Source organism: Phoenix dactylifera, chromosome 10, assembly GCF_051530095.1.
Source record: "Phoenix dactylifera cultivar Ajwa chromosome 10, Ajwa_hap1_PhDact_Kaust_v1.1, whole genome shotgun sequence".
NCBI lineage: Eukaryota > Viridiplantae > Streptophyta > Magnoliopsida > Arecales > Arecaceae > Phoenix > Phoenix dactylifera.
Genome location: NC_143199.1, coordinates 21,614,585 through 21,634,626, shown reverse-complemented (window position 1 = coordinate 21,634,626; position 20,042 = coordinate 21,614,585). Strand labels below are relative to the sequence as shown.

General features: G+C 37.2%; 1 protein-coding gene across 1 annotated transcript; it reads right to left on the bottom strand.

Moving 5' to 3' along the window:
* Positions 1–7,957: 7,957 nt before the first annotated feature.
* Positions 7,958–17,312, bottom strand: LOC103696518 (uncharacterized). The gene is made up of 4 exons (XM_008778177.5): positions 16,608–17,312; positions 9,673–9,768; positions 8,475–8,534; positions 7,958–8,392 (listed from the first exon to the last, which is right to left on the bottom strand). Exons 1-4 carry the CDS (start codon positions 17,235–17,237, stop codon positions 8,201–8,203), a joined length of 978 nt encoding a protein of 325 aa, XP_008776399.2. The 5' UTR covers positions 17,238–17,312; the 3' UTR covers positions 7,958–8,200.
* Between the last annotated feature and the right edge of the window lie 2,730 nt (positions 17,313–20,042).

Genomic DNA, 20,042 nt, shown 5'->3' with positions numbered 1-20,042 from the left:
GCGATGCCTGCGAAAGTGAGTTAGAGCTTTTCTTTAATTTTGCTCGAGGACTAGCAAAACATAGGTTTGGGGGTGTGATAAGTGCTTAATAATTTATAATTTAGTTATCTTTCCATAGCACTTATCAATGTTTTTAAACTGATAAATACATATTTTACCATGAAATTGAATAAACATTGAATTAAATTTAAATTATGGTAAGAGGTAAATAATTCTTTTCTCAAAACAGACTCTAAACTTGTCTCTCTCCTGGTTATAATCTTTCATGAAAACATATAAGGAGGAGATTGTGTTGACCCGATTTGGTAACCTAATGGAGTTGTAATCAAGCTAAGGCTATAATTAAATGGGTTTTGGTCCTGATTCGATCGAAAGTTATAATTAATTATGTATGGGGCAAAGGTTTGATTAACCCTTTTTATTAGGTCACGGTCCGGTTCTTAGTCTTGTCTGGTCGAGTTCGATCTGAAGCAGCTTAGCAAGAATTAAATGACAATGGGCTCAAGGACAAGTCAACCATCATGACCCACCTCAAACCCAAAGTCAATTCCCAACCAATTCGTTATCTGCCTTCATATAAAATTTATAATAATAATAATAACTAAAAATTCACGATTCACTGTTCATATAAACAGTGTCCCGTTAAAACACTGTTCATATGAACAGTGTTAAAAAAAATAAAAAATAAATTAAAATGCCGAGAACACTGTTCATATGAACAGTGTTCCGTAAAAACACTGTTCATGTGAACAGTGTTCCGTAAAAACACTGTTCATGTGAACAGTGTTAGAGAAAAAATAAATAATACATAATAAATAAATAAATAACAATATAAAAAATAATAAAAAAAGGCTTGGCCACTGTTTATCTTCTTCCCCCCTCCCCCGCAGTGCATCCGGGCCGTTCCCCTTCTTCCCGTCGATTCCGCCTCGTCCTCCGCCTGTGACGCAGCCCGCAGCCGAGATCCAGCTCCGCCATCAAGCCGCGTCGAAATCCCGGCGTCTCCCCGTTGATCCCGCGGCCACCCACCGTCCGCAGTATCCTTCCCGTGATCCCGCCTCACAGAGCGCCCCCGTGCCCACCGCGTCCAGCTCCTCTGCCATCAGCCCGCCCCAGCCGGCTCCAATCACAGCGCTGAAACAGGGAGACTCTTTGATGCCGATGATTCGAATCCTCCCCCACCAAAGCAACCCGATCCTCCATCCTCGCTTCAAAACAACGGGACCTCGTATCAGCCGCATGCCAGATCCACCTACGCGGCATCGTCTTCATCTCCGGCCCTTCTTCCGCCCGTGACGCAGCCCATTCCACCTCCCAGCAGCCGAGATCCCGCGACCCGATCAGCTCCTTCCAGCTCGCGTCCCTCCTTCCTGCGACCCAGCATCCCGTTCTTCATCATCACCGCCCGCGTCTCCTCCGGATCCCCAAATCCCGGATGACCCCGCCTCCGCTGCTCTTCACCCTTCCGCATTCACTAGCATCTGCAATCAAGCCCGAGATCCAGCCATTGACGCCCTTCATCATCTTCGTCCGCGATCTGCCCCCCCAGCATCACGCCCTCCTCCTCTCTCGGGATCCATCACCGGCCTTCGGCGATCTATAAGAGCAAGATGAAGAAGAGGGAGAAAGGGGCGACGGCTTGAAAAAAAAACAGAGGAGGAGCCTCTGTTCGGGAGAGAAAAGAAATAAAAAAAAAAGAATGAAGGGAGGCTGGGAGCGGATCAATTAGTGAAAGAAAATGATGCGGATGGCGTGGAGCATCTCAGCAAGCCGATCAAAGTCGCCGAGCATCATGAGTGGCTGAATCCTGGTTTAGGGGTTTGATGAAGCCATGGATGAGTATTTGTGTTGCATTTCTTTGATTTTTAGCGTTGTAAGACAGTTGCATACTCAATGAAATTATGATCTTAAAATGTCTTGTTTAATTTATGTAAGATGTTTATCTTGTAGAAAGTCTTTGCATGAATTAATCTAGTTTATCGAAATTGAATCCAATACCTGTGGTTTGGAAGAGATTGCTATGCAACTATCGGATTTATCTTTAAAAAATTAATCATCAGATGAATCATGCTAAATAGGACAGACCATGCCTATCCTTAGAAAAGATGGTTTGTGCCAGGCTTAGATGACTCATACTGTGGGTTAGATTTCAGCTTTTTGTATGATTGTCCTAACTTGTAGTTAAGAGCAATCAGATCATACACGCATCTAAGTCATTGAAAGCATCACACTTACGAATCCATCGGTGGATTCTAGCCCTAAACACCTCTCTCCATAGATAATTCATACTACTACACCCATATTAATTCTTATGTTTTTATCATTTACTCTAGCTTATCCTTTTTGAAGTAATTATTTAATTAGAAAAAATAACTTGTCTCCAATTCCTGTGGACCGACACCCGTAATCACTGTCCTACAGGATACGTGATATTGCGTGGTTTATTTTCAAAATTGAAAGAACCGATCAATTTTTGACACTGTTCATATGAACAGTGTTCTCGGCATTTTAATTTATTTTTTATTTTTTTTTAACACTGTTCATATGAACAGTGTTTTAACGGGACACTGTTTATATGAACAGTGAATCATGAATTTTTAGTTATTATTATTATAAATTTTATATGAAGGCAGATAACGAATTGGTTGGGAATTGACTTTGGGTTTGAGGTGGGTCATGATGGTTGACTTGTCCTTGAGCCCATTGTCATTTAATTCTTGCTAAGCTGCTTCAGATCGAACTCGACCAGACAAGACTAAGAACCGGACCGTGACCTAATAAAAAGGGTTAATCAAACCTTTGCCCCATACATAATTAATTATAACTTTCGATCGAATCAGGACCAAAACCCATTTAATTATAGCCTTAGCTTGATTACAACTCCATTAGGTTACCAAATCGGGTCAACACAATCTCCTCCTTATATGTTTTCATGAAAGATTATAACCAGGAGAGAGACAAGTTTAGAGTCTGTTTTGAGAAAAGAATTATTTACCTCTTACCATAATTTAAATTTAATTCAATGTTTATTCAATTTCATGGTAAAATATGTATTTATCAGTTTAAAAACATTGATAAGTGCTATGGAAAGATAACTAAATTATAAATTATTAAGCACTTATCAATGCATCTAAGGAACGAGAAACACAATTAGAGTTAAGAAGGAGTAAAAGGTCTAGAATAAAGAAAAATTTTGGAGACGAATTTTATACCTTTTTAACAGAAGGAGATCCTACTACCTATAAGGAAGCCATGTCTTCTTTAGATGCTCCATTTTGGAAGGAAGCTATACAAAGTGAGATAGAGTCTATTATTCAAAATAACACTTGGGAGTTAACTAATTTACCTCCTGGAAATAAAGCTATTGGGTGTAAATGGGTGTTCAAGAAGAAGTTAAAACTTGATGGAACCATAGACAAGCACAAAGCCAGACTAGTGGCTAAAGGTTTTACACAAAAGGAAGGAATAGATTACTTTGATACATATTCACCGGTATCTAGGATAACTATGATTAGAATTTTAGTTGCCTTAGCATCAGTGCATAATCTAGTGATTCATCAAATGGATGTTAAGACTGCCTTTCTAAATGGAGACATCGATGAAGAGATATATATAGAGCAACCTGAAGGTATTATAGTTAAAGGTCAAGAACATAAGGTCTGTAGATTAGTTAAATCCTTGTATAGTTTAAAACAAGCTCCTAAGCAATGGCATGAGAAGTTTGATAAGGTGATCTTAGAATATGACTTTAAGATTAATGAATATGATAAGTGTGTGTACTGCAAAGAGAGTAATGAAGAACATGTGATTTTATATCTTTATGTTGATGATATATTAATATTTGGGACAAATTTGGAGATAGTAAATAATGTTAAGTCTTATCTTTCTAGAAAGTTTGAATGAATGATTTAGGAGAAGCCTATGTAATTTTAGGAATGAAGTTGGAAAGAACACTTAATGGAATTACTCTTAATCAAACTAGTACAATAGAAATGATGTTAAAAAAGTTTAATTATTTTGATTGTAAACCTATATCAATACCATATGATCTAAATGTACATTTGAAGAAAAATAATGGTGAACCAGTATCTCAATTGAAATACTCACAAATGATTGGATCATTGTTATACATAGCAAATAAAACTAGGCCTGATATAGTATATGCTGTTGGGAGACTTAGTAGATATACTCATAATCCTAGTAAATATCATTGAGTTGCTTTAGAGAGAGTCTTTAAATATCTTAGAGGAACCATGGAATATTCATTGTGTTATAAAGGATTTCCGAATGTAGTTGAAGGGTATAGTGATGCGAATTGGATATAGACAATATGAATGTGAAGTCCACTTCAGGGTATATTTTTCTTTTGGGTGGAGCAGCAATATCTTGGGGATCTAAGAAACAAACTATTATCTCTCGCAGTACTATGGATTCAGAACTTATAGCTTTAGATACAACTTGCTTTGAAGCTGAGTGGATTAAGAATTTGATGCTTGACATGCCTTTAGTTAATAAACCCATACCTGCCATTTCCACACATTGTGATAGTAAGGCAGTAATAGAGTTAGTAAGGCAAGCACATACCAATAAGAAAATGAATAGGCATTTGCAAGTAAGGTATAAATCAGTTAAAAGCCTATTGAATAATAATATTGTGTCTTTAGAATTTGTAAAGTTTGAGAAAAATATAGCTGATCAGTTGACCAAAGCTCTTTCTAAGAGAGCTATCATTGACTTGTCGAGGGGGATGGGCTTAAGCCCACAAGGGAGTCACCTAGGGAGGTAACCCAACCTTTGTGATTGGAGATCTCATGAAGAAGGTTCAATGGGTAGAAACAATCCATATTGCGTGACTCATTTCAGCACTACTTTTAAGGAGAGAGTCTCCTGCTCATCCCTATGGCAATAGTGCTTTGATATGTGACATTAAGGAAGGGTGTTACCCTGAATGAGCCCGAGGCAGGCATACTCCTGCAGGATACAGGTCACATGTATTCTTGGAGGACTCACCTAAATGAGAGTTGTCGTGAGGCCGCGACTGTGAGAATTGGGCCGTTCTCTAATAACTCTCATGAGAATCAAGATTCAGCGCATGGCCATAAATAGCACTAACCCGCACCAAGTCTATATCAATACTATGTGTGTGGCATGTTAAAATCTGGTCCAAAGGGTCTAGTTCAAGACTTAGTTCACTATGATCCTTCAGGTTAGAACTGTCAACACTAAGTGTAGGTTCAAGTCCGGAAGACACCTGCACCCATTGCATAGTATAAAGCTGAAATTTTTCTATATATATATATATGTATATGATTTTATAAAGTTTTGAAACTTGTGGGGAACTGTTGGAATTTGAATGAATTTTGAAAAGTTTTAAAGAGGTGTAAATAAAAAGATTTGTAACCCCCAAATTTTTAAAAGAGTTGTTATAACCTTTAAGTATTTCAAATTCCATTTGGAAGTTTCAAAACTTCCCATTATCTTTCATTATGGCCTTAATGAGGCTATAAGTATTCAGCCGTTATGGTTGGATTACACAAGGCCTATAAAGGAGCCATTCCTTGCATCTAACAAAAATATATACAAGAGTCTTCTTCTTGCTCTCATTGTTTTCTCTCTACCACCATTCTCTCTTTTACAATTTTCTATTTTATTTTATATTTTGGGCAACCGATATAGACTAGGTAATCTGTCTACCATAGACGTGCACTGTAAATTAGGCCCGCTGTGAGCCGTTTGGGTTGTATCTTGGAGCCGTCGCTGACCGCCAATACCTGCACGTGGGGAGGCAACAACGGCTTTAGGACAGTGCGTCTCTTGGCGTGCCTCTCACACCTCATAGGCCAGATATTTTCTTACCACTATTTTATTATAATTGTTAGATTTTATTTTAATGTGATTTAAATATTTAACAAAGCATCTTGCTAGATCAACATGAAGATATGAAGCAGGGTTTTATTTATAGTTTCTTGGACTGTCCCGATCAGGTCAGGAATCGAGGGAAGATTTTTGATTCCTACTTGGTTTCGGACAATCGAAGAGCGACGCCTACGTTAACGGTCTTTTCCAGTTCGATTCCTACTTGCTTTCGGAATCCAAGTGCCACGCCTGCGCTAACAGCTTTGATCCTTTGCTATTAAAGGAACAAAAGCTACCATGAACTAGCTAAATAAGAGCTGCATTTTCCCTTTTTTGAACATGAGAGATCTTTAGCACCAAGAAGAGCTTATGGAATTTAGAGGAATATCATCAAGGTTTTAGACCCCTTCTGGTTGCATATTGCTTTTAATCTTGGTGATGGTAGTTCTATAAAATTTTGGAAGGATATCTGGATCAAACAGATTGTTTTGTCAATTCTGTTCCCCAACCTATCTGCCAACACTACTAAGTTATCATAGTCTTTGGAATTCTTAATCAATTGCTAGCCGATTCTCATCTTCTCTCCGAACTTTGACATAGGGCTTTTAGAACTCAAGGATTTAGCAAATCTTCTGGCATCTATAAGACTGTATTGAGTGATAAAACTTACTGGAGGTGAAAAAATTTAGGTGTCTACTCAGATAAGTTCAATATTTCTTATGGTTAGCTCTCAAAAACAAGAGAAGGCTGAATTGGAATTTTTCCCATTATCAGTTCTGTAACTCTCCTAGAAACGGTTGACCAACATCTTGCATTGCCCCTTTACACTTTTATCTGGGGGGCAAAATCACAGGGATCACATCCAGCTCCCTGAAAAACTTCTGGCTAGATGGCAATAGCAACAAAATCTTGCTTCATCTGCGATCAGCCATGGTAGAACAACTATTCTCAAAGACACTTTTCTCTAACTTCATCTGCTTGATCCTATAACTTTAATTCATGAGGCTTTTTTTTTATTGTGCTTGGACAAACATCTTACTATTGCCTTTTAGTCTCTTCGCTCTCTAAAATAAGAGAGAATTTGCACTTGGCCAAAAACATAATCCAACGTTTGGCAAGGTAGGATTTTGTATCGATATTTTTTTTTCTTTTTCTGAATCTAGGAGGGAGCCTTGCAGGCCTTAGAACCCAAGATTTTTCCTAGTGGGAACTCTGACCCATATTTAGGAGAAATCTTGAAGAGTAAACACTGAAGACTCAAACCTCAAGTGATATCAGCATTGAGCTCACTCAGGTTATTATATTCGCACCTGAAGGAACACCATGCCCACAGCTTTTGTTATTAAATTTAAAGAGAACCAAGAGAAAGTGATAGGTCTTCAGAATAGAGTCTCAACCAAGACATTAGCCAAACATGGTCATCTGGGATATTGGAAGCTTGACATGGCTCAAATCAAATGAAGGCCACTCAAAAGTGGTGATTTTGGCATATTAAGGCTGTGTTTGAAAGCAAAACCAGGAACAAAATTTTTTCACTCATTTATTCTACCTTTATTCAGCTAAACAGTCATTTAAACAAATAAAATAAATCACTTTTTCATAAGGACAAAATTGGTTCTTAAAAAAAAAAATTGGCACATCATAAATCTCCTATCTTATACCCCAAAATTCAGAAAAAACTTATTCCCCGAGAAGGATTCGACGACGGTGATCGAGTGGATCCGAAGACGAAGGTGCTCAGCCGAAGACCGGCCGCTGCTTCACGATATTTGCAGAGCACTGGAAAAGGCTAACTCCTACCGGACCATGCATATATATCGAAAGACGAACGGTGCTGCAATTTGGATTGTTTTTTTTGCGGCTCATCACTCGAGAAGCCTTTTTCTGGCTAGACCACGGAGTTGTGCCTATGCCTTTGCACAGCATTTTGTTTTCTGATTTTGTTGGCTGTTTTTACACTCGTCAGGTGTGAGCCGCCGATGTACCAACAAAAAAAAGAAAAAGAAAAAGACAATAGTTCAACCCACTTAATACTTCAGATTTTTTTGGCACATAGCTACTTCCGATTTCTTATTCTGCTTCAAAACAGAGCCTAAGAATACTGTAGCAAAAGTTAGAGCCACGACTATAGTAGTAATCATTTAAATACAACGTGAGGCCACATTCTAAACATCTTGTACTTGTAAGTGCCATACGGATTTCAAGATGTGCATGCCTAGAACATCCATACACAGAAGTGTCTACAAAAGATGATCAAAATGGCTAGTGTAAACCAGTCTCTTCTTTAAATCGGCGAAGCTGTGGCCCCTAAATAAGTTTAACTTGAACAAAATCGGCCTCCTTCCTATGGCCCGGCAGGAGCACCAGCCATACTGCCATTGTATGTACCAAATTCATAATCTTCATCTTCATCTTTCATATTTCTCCCAAATACAAATGGCTTTGTGCCCATGGTAGTGAAAGGCATCAGCCCAAAAGCTCGTGCTGTTTTGATCTCCCTTGCAACCTTTCTCTGAGCTTTCGCACTTATACGAGTCTGCACATAAAGAATAGTGATGAAAATAATGATATGCACTTGCACCTAAACATCGTGGTCAAATTGTGAGAGTGAAATTCACCTGACTTCTCTTGATGATAATTCCTGCTTCAGTAATAAAGTTCGACAGGAATCTCACATTCTGCAGGGATGGAATGACCCAAGTTAATACAACATAGCTTTTCTTACCACACCCCCTGAAAAAAGAGGCAGGGCATGCTTTCATTAAGGAAAAAAGGTAACTAAATGGCAGTAACAATTGTATTTTATTTAATGAGAAATAGAGGCAATTCTCCAGTCAAGTTGATGGTGAGGCATAAGGCACGCACTGCTCAACAACAAGAAGTCATAAGCAAACTAATTCTTATAATATTTCCATCAAGCTAGCACAATGACCTGATGTCATCTACAAGTGAGAAGCACATTTATGAGAAACACAAGAATTATATTCGTGCCACCTGAGCAGACATCTACCTTAATGTCATGAAAATAGAATGGCATTAATTACGGATTGACTGGCTGGATGCACAAATAATTTTGGATGGGAAATATAGAAGCGATTGGAGGGAATGAGGTAGGTGGATGGGTTCAATGTCTATGTATAAGCACCATCTTGGGTGATGGACACAATCTAGCATGCAACGAATCCAAGTGGCTATTATTGAAAGGCATTGGTTAAATAGAAGCATGTTGGCGAATATGAGAGGAAGAGAAATATATGCACATAACTAACATCAGCATAGTTACTGATGGACTACAAATGAGCAATGCAAGAGAGTTAGACGAGCAGACAAACTATCAAACTGTCAAATCAAAAATTTATATCAAAAGGAAAAAAAAAACACAGGGATCTTACCTGGTGCTCTAAGAATCAAACGTAGTATTCAAGCAAAAACTTACATAGTTTAGCTTTGGTGACGAAATGCACTGTGCTCATCCAAAATGTAAATCAACTCAAAACATATACTTTTGATTATTTTGTTCATTAAGCAACGCAGCTACCCGAATTTTCAGGAAAACTCTCTCAAGAGGGCAAGTAATACCACAATCTTTTTATCAAAATCTACAAATACATAAAGATACATACTTGCACTATTCACATAGTTTAACGCTTTTAAGAAAATATAACTGTACTGTTGACAGGAAGAAATGAGAGATGTACATTTAAGGCTACAATGAAGCAGCTAATGAAAATCTACTAATATCCTCCAACAAATTAAATATATCAAATTAAACGGAAATACTATTCAGAACTTGTGACATAAATGGTAAGAACTCACCCTGAAATCAGCTTTCCTTAGAACCTCCTGCGTAGTCGTTTGAAACTCAGCTCTTTTAAAACTTTTCGGGACCCCAGGTTTTGTCAGATCAAGATCCTAAGTACAGCCACAGGGTTAAGTGAGAAAAGGGAAACAATACACTGAGAGACATTTTCGAGATGTTGCATCATCCAATTAATATGTTGAAGAAATTACACATGAACCAAATCCTATAATAAAAGAGTGTCCAAGAGAAAGGTTGCTAAGCGTGCATGTTAAAGTAAAGTCTCAAAAAAGGGGGGGGTCAGCAGTAAAAAAATGAAACTTAGTAACCGATAAAGAGCAACAGAAAGAGTACAGTATCATTGGATCATGGATATAAATGAAAATCATTTCAACAAATTTCTAAATTCACTTTTTGACTCTTTGATTACATTTGAAATGCATTTTTACCTAAATCCGATGGACATAATAATTAAATTTCCTAATTATTTAAACTAAGAAGTTACTTCAATACTACTTGGAATTCTAAGAACTTTGTCCATTAGTGTTTTTCATCTATAAATGCAACCCCCCCCCCCCCCCCCCCAAAAAAAAAAGGAAATTTGTCTACTAAATGACAAGTTTAGGTCTCTTTTGTGGATTTGTCTTGCCATATAGAAATCAAGGGAAATGTTTCTTCCACTGAACCTACTTTGTCGTTTTTTCTATGAATTTTATATCCTAGGTGTTGCACACACTTTGGAAACTTCTTGTCCGGTTTACCAATACTTAAAAAACTACCAACTAAACCAAAACAACAAGCCATAGTTCAGTTAGCATCGTCAACCAAGGCATGGTCCATTGAAGTTTGAGAATCGACACTCCCTTAATCTCACATCAACTCTATGCATTGGTGTAAATTCCTAGCAAACAGCAACTTGGGCAGACTTGAAACCAAGATCTTTTTCTTTAAAAGGGAAAGAATGCATTAATTGAAAATGACAAATCTATTATGAATTATGAAAAGGAAAAAGAACTCTCCTAATCATCAAATAAAAATATCCAAAAAGATTATCATTCTTTGTCATAACACCCCCAAAAAATGTTATGACTAATTACAAGATTAAAAAATAGATATGTTTTAGCTATTAAACTAACACTTTTAGTCAACCCATAAGGAATGCATTAATTGAAAATGATAAACCTATTATGAAAAGAAATCCTGATCATCAAATAAAAAAATCTTTGAGATAACACCCCCCAAAACATTATGACAACTGATAAGATTTAACAAAATAGATATGTTTTAACTATTAAAACAAACACTTAGAGACAACCCATAAGAAATTTGAACAATGATTGTGATAGTGGCCTCAAGAGAAACAAAAACACCACAAGTATAGGAAATTTATAAAGCTTGATAAACCAAATACTCCTAAATAAACACCAAGAATTTATGAAACCAATTAATCAGAAAGTAAAGGTCATTATAAAATCGATACACAAAACAAGGATTTAGATGCTGGTCCATGCCAGCCAAAAAACTACGTGTTGGGCAAGTGTTGGCCCTAGACATAGGGTTGATACCTGGTTCTGAGCAAACCGCTGGGTATCACTCATAGCCAACCTGTATCAAACCTTGTTAGTTCAATACAAGTAGGCACAACTAGAAACCTTCCTGTATTGAGGCAAAAAAATTCAAAGAAGCTTTTCTTTTTTTCTTTTTCACCACTTCATTGCATTGGAGAGGAAGTGGGAGGTTGCTTGTTGAATCTAGACAACCTGACATGGCAAGTAGTCAACCAAAAACAAACCTTATCTATATGAACATCATTTAAGTAAATTTTCTCTCATTATATAAGATTTAAGTAAATAATGATCCACTCCCCATTTGAGTCAAACAAATATAGTCCCTATCCAAATTACATTAACATAAGAAAGGAAACTTTACAACTCAAGAATGTTTGGGATGATTTTGGTATCCAAATTCATAAAATTCAACAACTATAATGATTTGTTTGATAAATAGATGGTTTGGATTTCACGTTTTCACCTTCTCATGAATAAAACTCATCATCTGACAGTATTCAGCACCTTTCTAAACAATGAATGGTTTAGATTCATTCATTTTACTCACTACAATAAATGAAACTCATCATCCAATGGTTGGAAAGAACCTATAAATGGATGAACAGGCCAGATTAGGCGATATCACTAATATCCAACAAAAGGAAATTAGGATCTGATAACCCTAAAGGCGTTGTGGTTTAATCAATGGATCAGATTAAGTCGTTTGGTTCATTTAACTAAGCCATGATCTAATGTCTCTAAAGGCCTTATGGATCAATTTGGACCATATTAAGCCATTTGGTTCGTCTAACTAAAGCTACTTAAGATCCAATGGCTTTAAAAGCTTTGCAGATCAATCAAAGTTGTTTCATCTAACTAAAGCTAGTTAAGATCCCATGGCTTTAAAAGCCTTGTGGATCAATAGATGGACCAGATTTAGGTCATTTGGTTCATCTAACCAAAGCTTTTTAAGAACCAGTGGCTTTATAATCCTTGTGGATCAATAGATGGAGCAGATTAAGTTATTTGGTTCATCTAACTAAAGCTACTTATGATCCAATGGTTTTAAAAGCCTTGCGGATCAACAGATGGACCATATTAAGTTGTTTGGTTCATTTAACTAGAGCTACTTATTATCCAATGCCTCTAAAAGCCTTATGGATCGACCAATGGACCAGATTAGGTTGTTTGGTTGATCTAACTAAACCCACTCAATGGCTAAAAAAACCTATAGGTCAACAGATGGACCAGATTTAATTGTTTGGTCTATTTAATGGATAAATCTTATCATCCTATGATTACAAAAGCTTCACTTGTAAATCCAATGTATGCCATTCCTTTCTACCATGTTATAAAACAAAGTCACTATCATGCAGCCACAAAAGCCAAACTTATGATCTAAAATCTGGCCCCAACATAAACACCCCAAAAGGCTTTTTGAGCTCAATTGTGATTAGAAAAACTACCACCTTAAAAATGGGAGTAACTACCCATCCAAATTTATAAGAAACTAAAGAAAACAATTGTTGGTTAAGGGATAGGAAGGGACCTTATTATTATCAAGCATTTAAAAGAGGAGCCATCGAAGAGGTTGATGTTGCCAAGTAGTTAATTGAAAATTGCCTACAAATACTCTTCATTGAATACAAGAGGCTCCTTCTCTCTTCTTGGCATTCTATTCTCTCTCCTAAGAAAGTTGAGATGGCACCCACCATGTGTCCCATCTCTCCTACTTTTCTCTTTCCCTTCACTCATAAGAACAAGATATCTCTATCTCGTACTTAGAAGTAGATCAGAACTAGGGGCTTGAACCCTTTATTCTATAAAGGAGTCCTGCACCCTATTCAAAGAGATCATTGACTTCTTCATTTGAAGTAGTCTATTGGTTGTACTTCAAGCGGAAGTTAATAGACTTCATAAAAGTAAGATTTCAGTCTCATAATTGAAAAAAAGGACTTTGGTCCTATTTGCAAGGAGTCATGGACTCCATTTATAGAGGTTAAATGCCTCTAAATATGAAGTAAGCCTTGGGCTATACTTTAACTAGAAGTTCATGGACTTCATTAAAATGAAATCTTTGTCTCATAATCAAAATAGGGCCACGATCCTATTCTATAGAGTCCTTGACTCCACTAAAAGAGGCTAACTACCTCTTATCATAAAGAATATTTCTTGCTTCACTCCAACTAGAAGCCCTTGGATTTCCTTCCATCTAATAGGCTTCTTCTTTCCGTTGAAAGAGATTATACACTTAGTAATATGAAGTAGGGCTTCAACCATTCTTCCATGTTTCACAGAGATACATTGAATTCTGGATAGAATCAAGAAAGCCTATCTAAAGAATGGGCATAAACAGAAAACCTAAAGTTTGATAAATGATCAATCATATGTATTTGATAGATAAACATGATTCCTCTCATATGTTCAAAAATTAGATTTATTAAACAGTTAAAATTTATCGAACAAACATAATGATGTAACCATGGTCTTTAGATATGATGCTTGAAATTGATAACAAGTCTAACCTTAGATCCATCTAATGTCCCTAAGAATATATTTGTCCATTATATGATGAATATCAAAATAAACCTTATAAAAAAAGAGTGACTATTGATCTAAAGGCTCAAAATGAAAGGACCACTAGGCTATCAAATTGCACAAATACAAAATGATATTACCAGCATATCATTAAACCGGGTAAATCAAATGATATGACTACCATGTCGTTAAACCAGAGAAAACCAAATATTATGACCACCATGTCATTAAACTAGACAAATTCAAAATAAAATGACTTCACATTGTACTGTAGAAAAATTCACAATAATACAATCATAATGTCATTGAACTAAATGAAGATGATATGATCTGACTTCCATGTCACCAAACCCAATAAATTCAAAATGACACAATGACCTCCATGTCATTAAACTGAGCATATCGTAATTAATGCGACCTCCATATCATTAAGCTGGGTATATTAAAGAAGTGTGATAGCCTCCATGTCATTAAACTGGATATATTTAAATTTGATGTATATTACAAACATCTGTTGAAATTTAAATTCAGATGTAAACAGGCTTTCATATACTCATTCATTTATGTATACTGGGTTATACCTTTGAATAGGCTATGTAAAATATAATGAAATTATAATTTCTTTTATAGTGACCTTCTTTATTTCCAACACTCATAAAAGATCACTTAATCACAGGTATCCTAATTTTAAGGGGTAATTAATAATAGTCTTCTCAGTCTATTGGAAGTCTTGAACCTACATAATAACAAATCCTATCACATAAGGTGAATTGGAAAGGATCAAACCTATTTTTGTGCATCATATGTCTATTCTAAGGTTAAAAACCAAAGAATAGATTTGTGATACCACAAAGAAAAAAATATAAATTTTGGGGGGTTGGGTCAAAACAACTTTTATATGGTAAGGAATTTCTCAATCTAAAACGCTTATAAAGTTTAGAATATCAGATTATTGTCAAGACCTAGAGGACTAGTAAGAAAAGTCTTATATCTTCGAGTAATGCCAATGCATTGCTGCCATTGCCTTGTCATGATGCCATTTTATCTCTAAATGAGGCATTGCTCTTATTTTGTATACACATATGCCTTGATTCTTGATTGTGTGTCTGTACATACAATGGAGTATCTTCTTTTCATCTCGCTAACTTGTCATGCACACTAAATAATTAGTTTCTCATATCAGGTTAAAGTGTTTACTGAAACTGGTATCCCGCAGGATGTCCCACCGGGATTTGAAACCATTGTCATAAGACACAACATGCAATATGCGCATGGCATGCAATATTCGCATGGCATGCAATATGCTTTGTTCTTCTTTTGGTTGAGGACATGCAATATGCTATTGACAAAGATGCTACCTTGCCTCTTCCTACTAAAGGGTCATATGAAACAACTTCTACTCATTATGTTGAGAAGCCATGACAAGCAAAACGTTAAAGCATAAAGAATGATTTACAATAAAAAAAAGCGACATGCAAATCCTAGCCAAAGAAGTGGACAACACAATAATTTGCCAAACGAACAAAGCATATTAAGGATGGATTAGAAAATTATGTTTGATCCACTTAAAAGTTGAGAATCCTCTGCCATGCAGAAGTTGACATAGGAGAGTCAATAAAAAGTTCAAAAGGAAAACTACAAGAAAGTTAGTAAAAAATTATTGTTGAAAAGACAATTATTAGCAGGTCCATCAAGATTTAAAGGCTGATTAAAATTCCATAGATCCCATTATGAACCTCTGGGATGACAAAGTTTGATAGAATCATCGGTAACTTATTAAGAATAATAGAGAACCCATCATCTTCTCAAAGATATTATGCAAGATCTTTAATGCATTTTTCTTTATCATATATTAGCTAGATATATGTTGCTATAGATGATTTATCAGATTTTAAAAGAAAATATTCCACAACATTCATACTTTGCATCCAATGGGGCATAGACAATAAAGGGACATACTCTAAGCACCTAGATGGATATATATTAACTGAAAAAACAGAGAACATTTAATATAACAGAGCAAAATGACCAGGGTCTACCAACATTTTCACAGATTATGGGCCACAGACAGGTGATTGCCCCATGCTTGGGTGCTAGAAAGGCACATATTCACGAGCCCAAGGATCAAGGCAGCCCAAACATAAAAAAAAATGTAAATATTACGGGAAATCCAAAATGATAGTTATGATCTAAATGAATGAAAACATCTCAACTAAGACATAGTGAGTCAATGAAAACTACCAATTTTCTACCATCTAATACTAATTCGTCAACCAAAATCGTCCTTCATGCTCAAGCATGATATGAACATTAAGGCAGCAGCCTCAGCAGCCACCTGAACTGTGGGCTATGTTTCAAACCATCAGCTTCTACTATTCTTATATATTTGTTAATGCTCCATAGATGGATGAGGTTGAAGTAAATACACAACAAAGGTATTGTTTACCCAAAGATATATCAAAAAAAAGTCTTCAAATCAGGTAGGCATATCCACGAATACCAGAAAATCTTGCAGAAAACATTAGAGCTTCTTAGGAACAAAAAAATTGACAAAAGCATGTGATAAATAACTTTCTAGCAAAACAATATGAAATCCTGAGGTGCTCTATAACCCACCATATGCATATCTAGATTCTAAAAGAATAACTAGCTAAAAACTGCTGAAATCAAATGTACACATACAAATTCCAAGTCATATGACTAGCAATCATCAAATGGCCTTTCTCTAGCAAACATAACAAATAAATAGCCATAAGGTGTATATCTTTCAAAAGATGAAAATTAATAAGTCCAAATTTGTCCCCCAAAAAAATAGCAGCTAAAAATGCTAGCTCAACATTTCAAATAGTTAGCATAGTGCCTCTTACCCTAGGGGTATAATTCATCCCAGGTAAAAATTTCACATCTGGTCTGAACGAATAATCTTCATTATGGATCTCATCGCTATAGACAAACGTACGAGCAGCTTTCTTCAGCTTCTCATCCATACCATCCGACAGTGTATCGAAACTCCCGCCTAAACCATCCAAAAATTGTGAATGACCACCGTCATGCATCTTGGAACCAACATTGGATCTCCCATGAGCCTTTTCTAGTTTATCAAGCTTCCGATAGAAGGAATCGGTATTTGGACTATTTTCTATATCACCAAATAAACGCCTTTCAAACTCATCAGCACTCTCCGTCGTCGACGGCCGGTCGCTGAAGCCGCCGCCCGACCCGGGGTTCGGCGGCGAGTACGCCGAGTCGCCGGCCATGCACCGGATCGAGTTAACCCGGAAAGCATCCGGCGCTGCGAGGCCGACGGCCGGGTGGGAGAGGGTGGAGGGCGAGGGGCGGAGCCCGCCGAGGCCTACGAAGTGGGAGGGGCGGAAGCCGGCAGGGTGGGAGGAGGAGAGGAAGAAGCGGTTGGAGAGAAAGAGGGTGAGGTGGGAGCGGGAGGAGGAGGACAAGGAGGTGGAGGAGGCGAGGGATCGGGCCACGGCCGCGATCGCCATCGGAGCGGCAAGGAGAGAGCCAAAACCGAGACCAATGGGAGGGTTTCAATATGGGCGAGTCCATTGTACCGAAAAAAAAAAAAAAAAGAGCGAGTCCATTGGGTCTAGTGATCTAGTCTCAAGCTTACCGATGTCGAGCATCCAATCTAATCTTTGATCGATAGCAGAAGGGGGGAACCAGAAACGGCAGAGTTCCCAATTTTAGCAATTGATATCTCAATATTAGGGGTACACACGTTTACAAAAAAAAAAGCAAACTGTACAGCTAACTGTGTTACTTCCTATGCGGCTCATCATTCTAAAAATTTTGTTTGGAGAAAGCATGACATAGTGCCGGAATCTTTATCTGCTTTGTTGTTTTCGAATTTTGTTGGCTGCATCCACACCGGTAGGATATGCGCCGCCATTGTACCAAAAAAATATATTAGAGGTACGCAGACCAAAATTCCTCAAAACAAAAAGATCTAGGTGGTCTACGTACGAGGGGCTCAATAATAAACTCAGAGAGTGCGCTCGGTTCACCAATAGAATTAGTATTAAAATTAGAATCAAAATCAAAGTGAATTGGAACGTAAATCGGAGTGCCATATTTTCCAACATATTTGATTCGCGGCTAGAAGTGAAATTGAAATCAAAATAAAATTTTAATATTAAAGAAGAGTCGGAATTGATTTTTGAGGATTGGGACATATTCCCATTACTCTTGGAATAGATATATGGCTCGCTAACCAAAGGATTAGAATAGAATTCACTCATTCCTATTTCCATTTTTATTCCAAAGCCTACTTCTCCCAACCAAACATACCCTCAAAATCTAGAATCAAGACATTCGAAAACAAATCAAAGCAAGCAGTATTACAAAAAGTCCTATCTAACTGAATGCACACATGGTTAGGACCAACTATACCACTAAGGAAGGAATGAGAAAAAATATCTTGAACTTCAGGTTGATCAGAGTATTTGAGTCAATAGAAGTGTTAAACTGTGTTTGGAATTAAATAAAAAAGGTCTTCCCTCTTTCTTATCAAAATTATTTAAATATACTAAAACCACCTGCAATCAAAAGAAAAGGGACCTAAAGATAAATTATTTGAAGGTCATTCCCCAAAAAAAAAACGAGCATGAGTATCATTACGAGCATAAATTCCAAAGGAAAGCCAAGATGCCATACCAAGAAGGAACACAACACCATGAGCTACTTGATGAAAAATCGATTGAACTGCTACCATACCAATTTCCCGCTTCCATACAAACATTAATCCCTCTGAAGCATCTTCTGAAGATAGCCCTGGCCAAAATTAGTTAGCCAAGCAAATAAATGTGTTTCAAATAACACAATCATACAGGGTTATTATCATGGTATATCGTATCAGTATGAATCGGATAGTATGGAATATATTATACCAGTTTGATACTAGTATCCGATATGAATAATGCACCAATATTCGATACGCTAAAAAAATTCTGTACTATACCATACCGATACTGTATCCTAAATACGAGACGGTAAATTTTAGTTATTACACTATTCAGTTATAGTAGCAATACGATTGCATCCTTTTCAAAAATTTAGTGCAATAGTTCTATATAGAAAAATGTAAGAGAAAGGAAAGGTTAGACCAAGGGGACTGGAGCCCTCATGCATTCATTTTTCTGGCATGCCCCCTTCCATCCAGCCCATTCGGGCTAAGCTTTGCAATATTGTTCCGCTTCGTGGTAGTTTGAACCTGCACTACTTCAGCATCATCCATTGGGACAGCGGGGGCCATGCCCCCATAATTCCCATCAGCAGCTGAGCTCTCCCTCGATGGAACTTCGGGCATCCATGGGCATCTCACATGATTCCAAAGCGTCAGTCACTCGCGTCACCAATGCATCGTGGGCCCGTTCATAGATCTTCAATGACGCACCTTCTTCCCGAGTTGGTAGAGCCCATCCGCGTGGATCTATGAGTCCTGCACCTTGTTGGGCTCGACCTCCATACATCTTAGCCAAGGTAGTACCAATTTGGGTAAATTTTGGGCACTCCTATTATCTTTGCCTATTGTCCCAACCGAGAATCTCATTCAAAAAGCTAGTCAGAAAGAAGTTATTTGGAGCCCTTGGCTATATGTAAGTATCCAAAATACATGCAATGCATAGTAGATGTTGGACTAAATATACACCCATACGGTCCTGACATGCTCCTCTCGTTTAAACCCTAGCTTTCTCACCAGGCTAAGAGTTCAAAACCATTCAAATTCAATCACAAATACCAAGATCAGCTAGTGGTCAACCTAAATAATATTGTGCTATAGTGTCTCCTAGTCCACATAGACTATGGATTGGGTCTGCTTCAATGCAGAATTTTATCCAAAAGGCTAGCTGAAAGATGTTATTTGGATTGCTCGATTTTATATAAGTATTCAAGATCTACTTAATTCATAATCAATGTGGAACTAAATACACACTCGCATAGATCCTCATATGGAAACTTGTGAGTTTTTGGATGGTTCATTTTCCAAGTTTCCATGTGCTATGCAATCTAATTTTTGTTTGCTGTCACAACTCAGGACCTGATCCAAAAAGACTAATCAAAAGCTATAATTTATATTTTTTAGCCCTATATGAGTACCCAAAATTTACCCAATACATCGATATGAGACTAAATACGCACTGGCATGGGTCCTTACACCTACACCTCCTACACAAATATAAAGAATAGTCTCATATTTGATCAGTTGGTAGAAATATGTCTACCGGACTAACCCAAACACCTTCACCTCTTAAACCGGCTTAATCATGCTCAGTTCAGCTCTTGCATTA

Excerpts from the sequence above, each read along its gene's own strand:
- LOC103696518 (XM_008778177.5), bottom strand. The coding sequence starts at position 17,237 with ATGGCGATCGCGGCCGTGGCCCGATCCCTCGCCTCCTCCACCTCCTTG. Across the intron at positions 8,535-9,672 it reads TAAGGAAAGCTGATTTCAGG|AATGTGAGATTCCTGTCGAA; the intron begins GTGAGTTCTTAC and ends CCATCCCTGCAG. Across the intron at positions 8,393-8,474 it reads TTATCATCAAGAGAAGTCAG|ACTCGTATAAGTGCGAAAGC; the intron begins GTGAATTTCACT and ends CTTTATGTGCAG.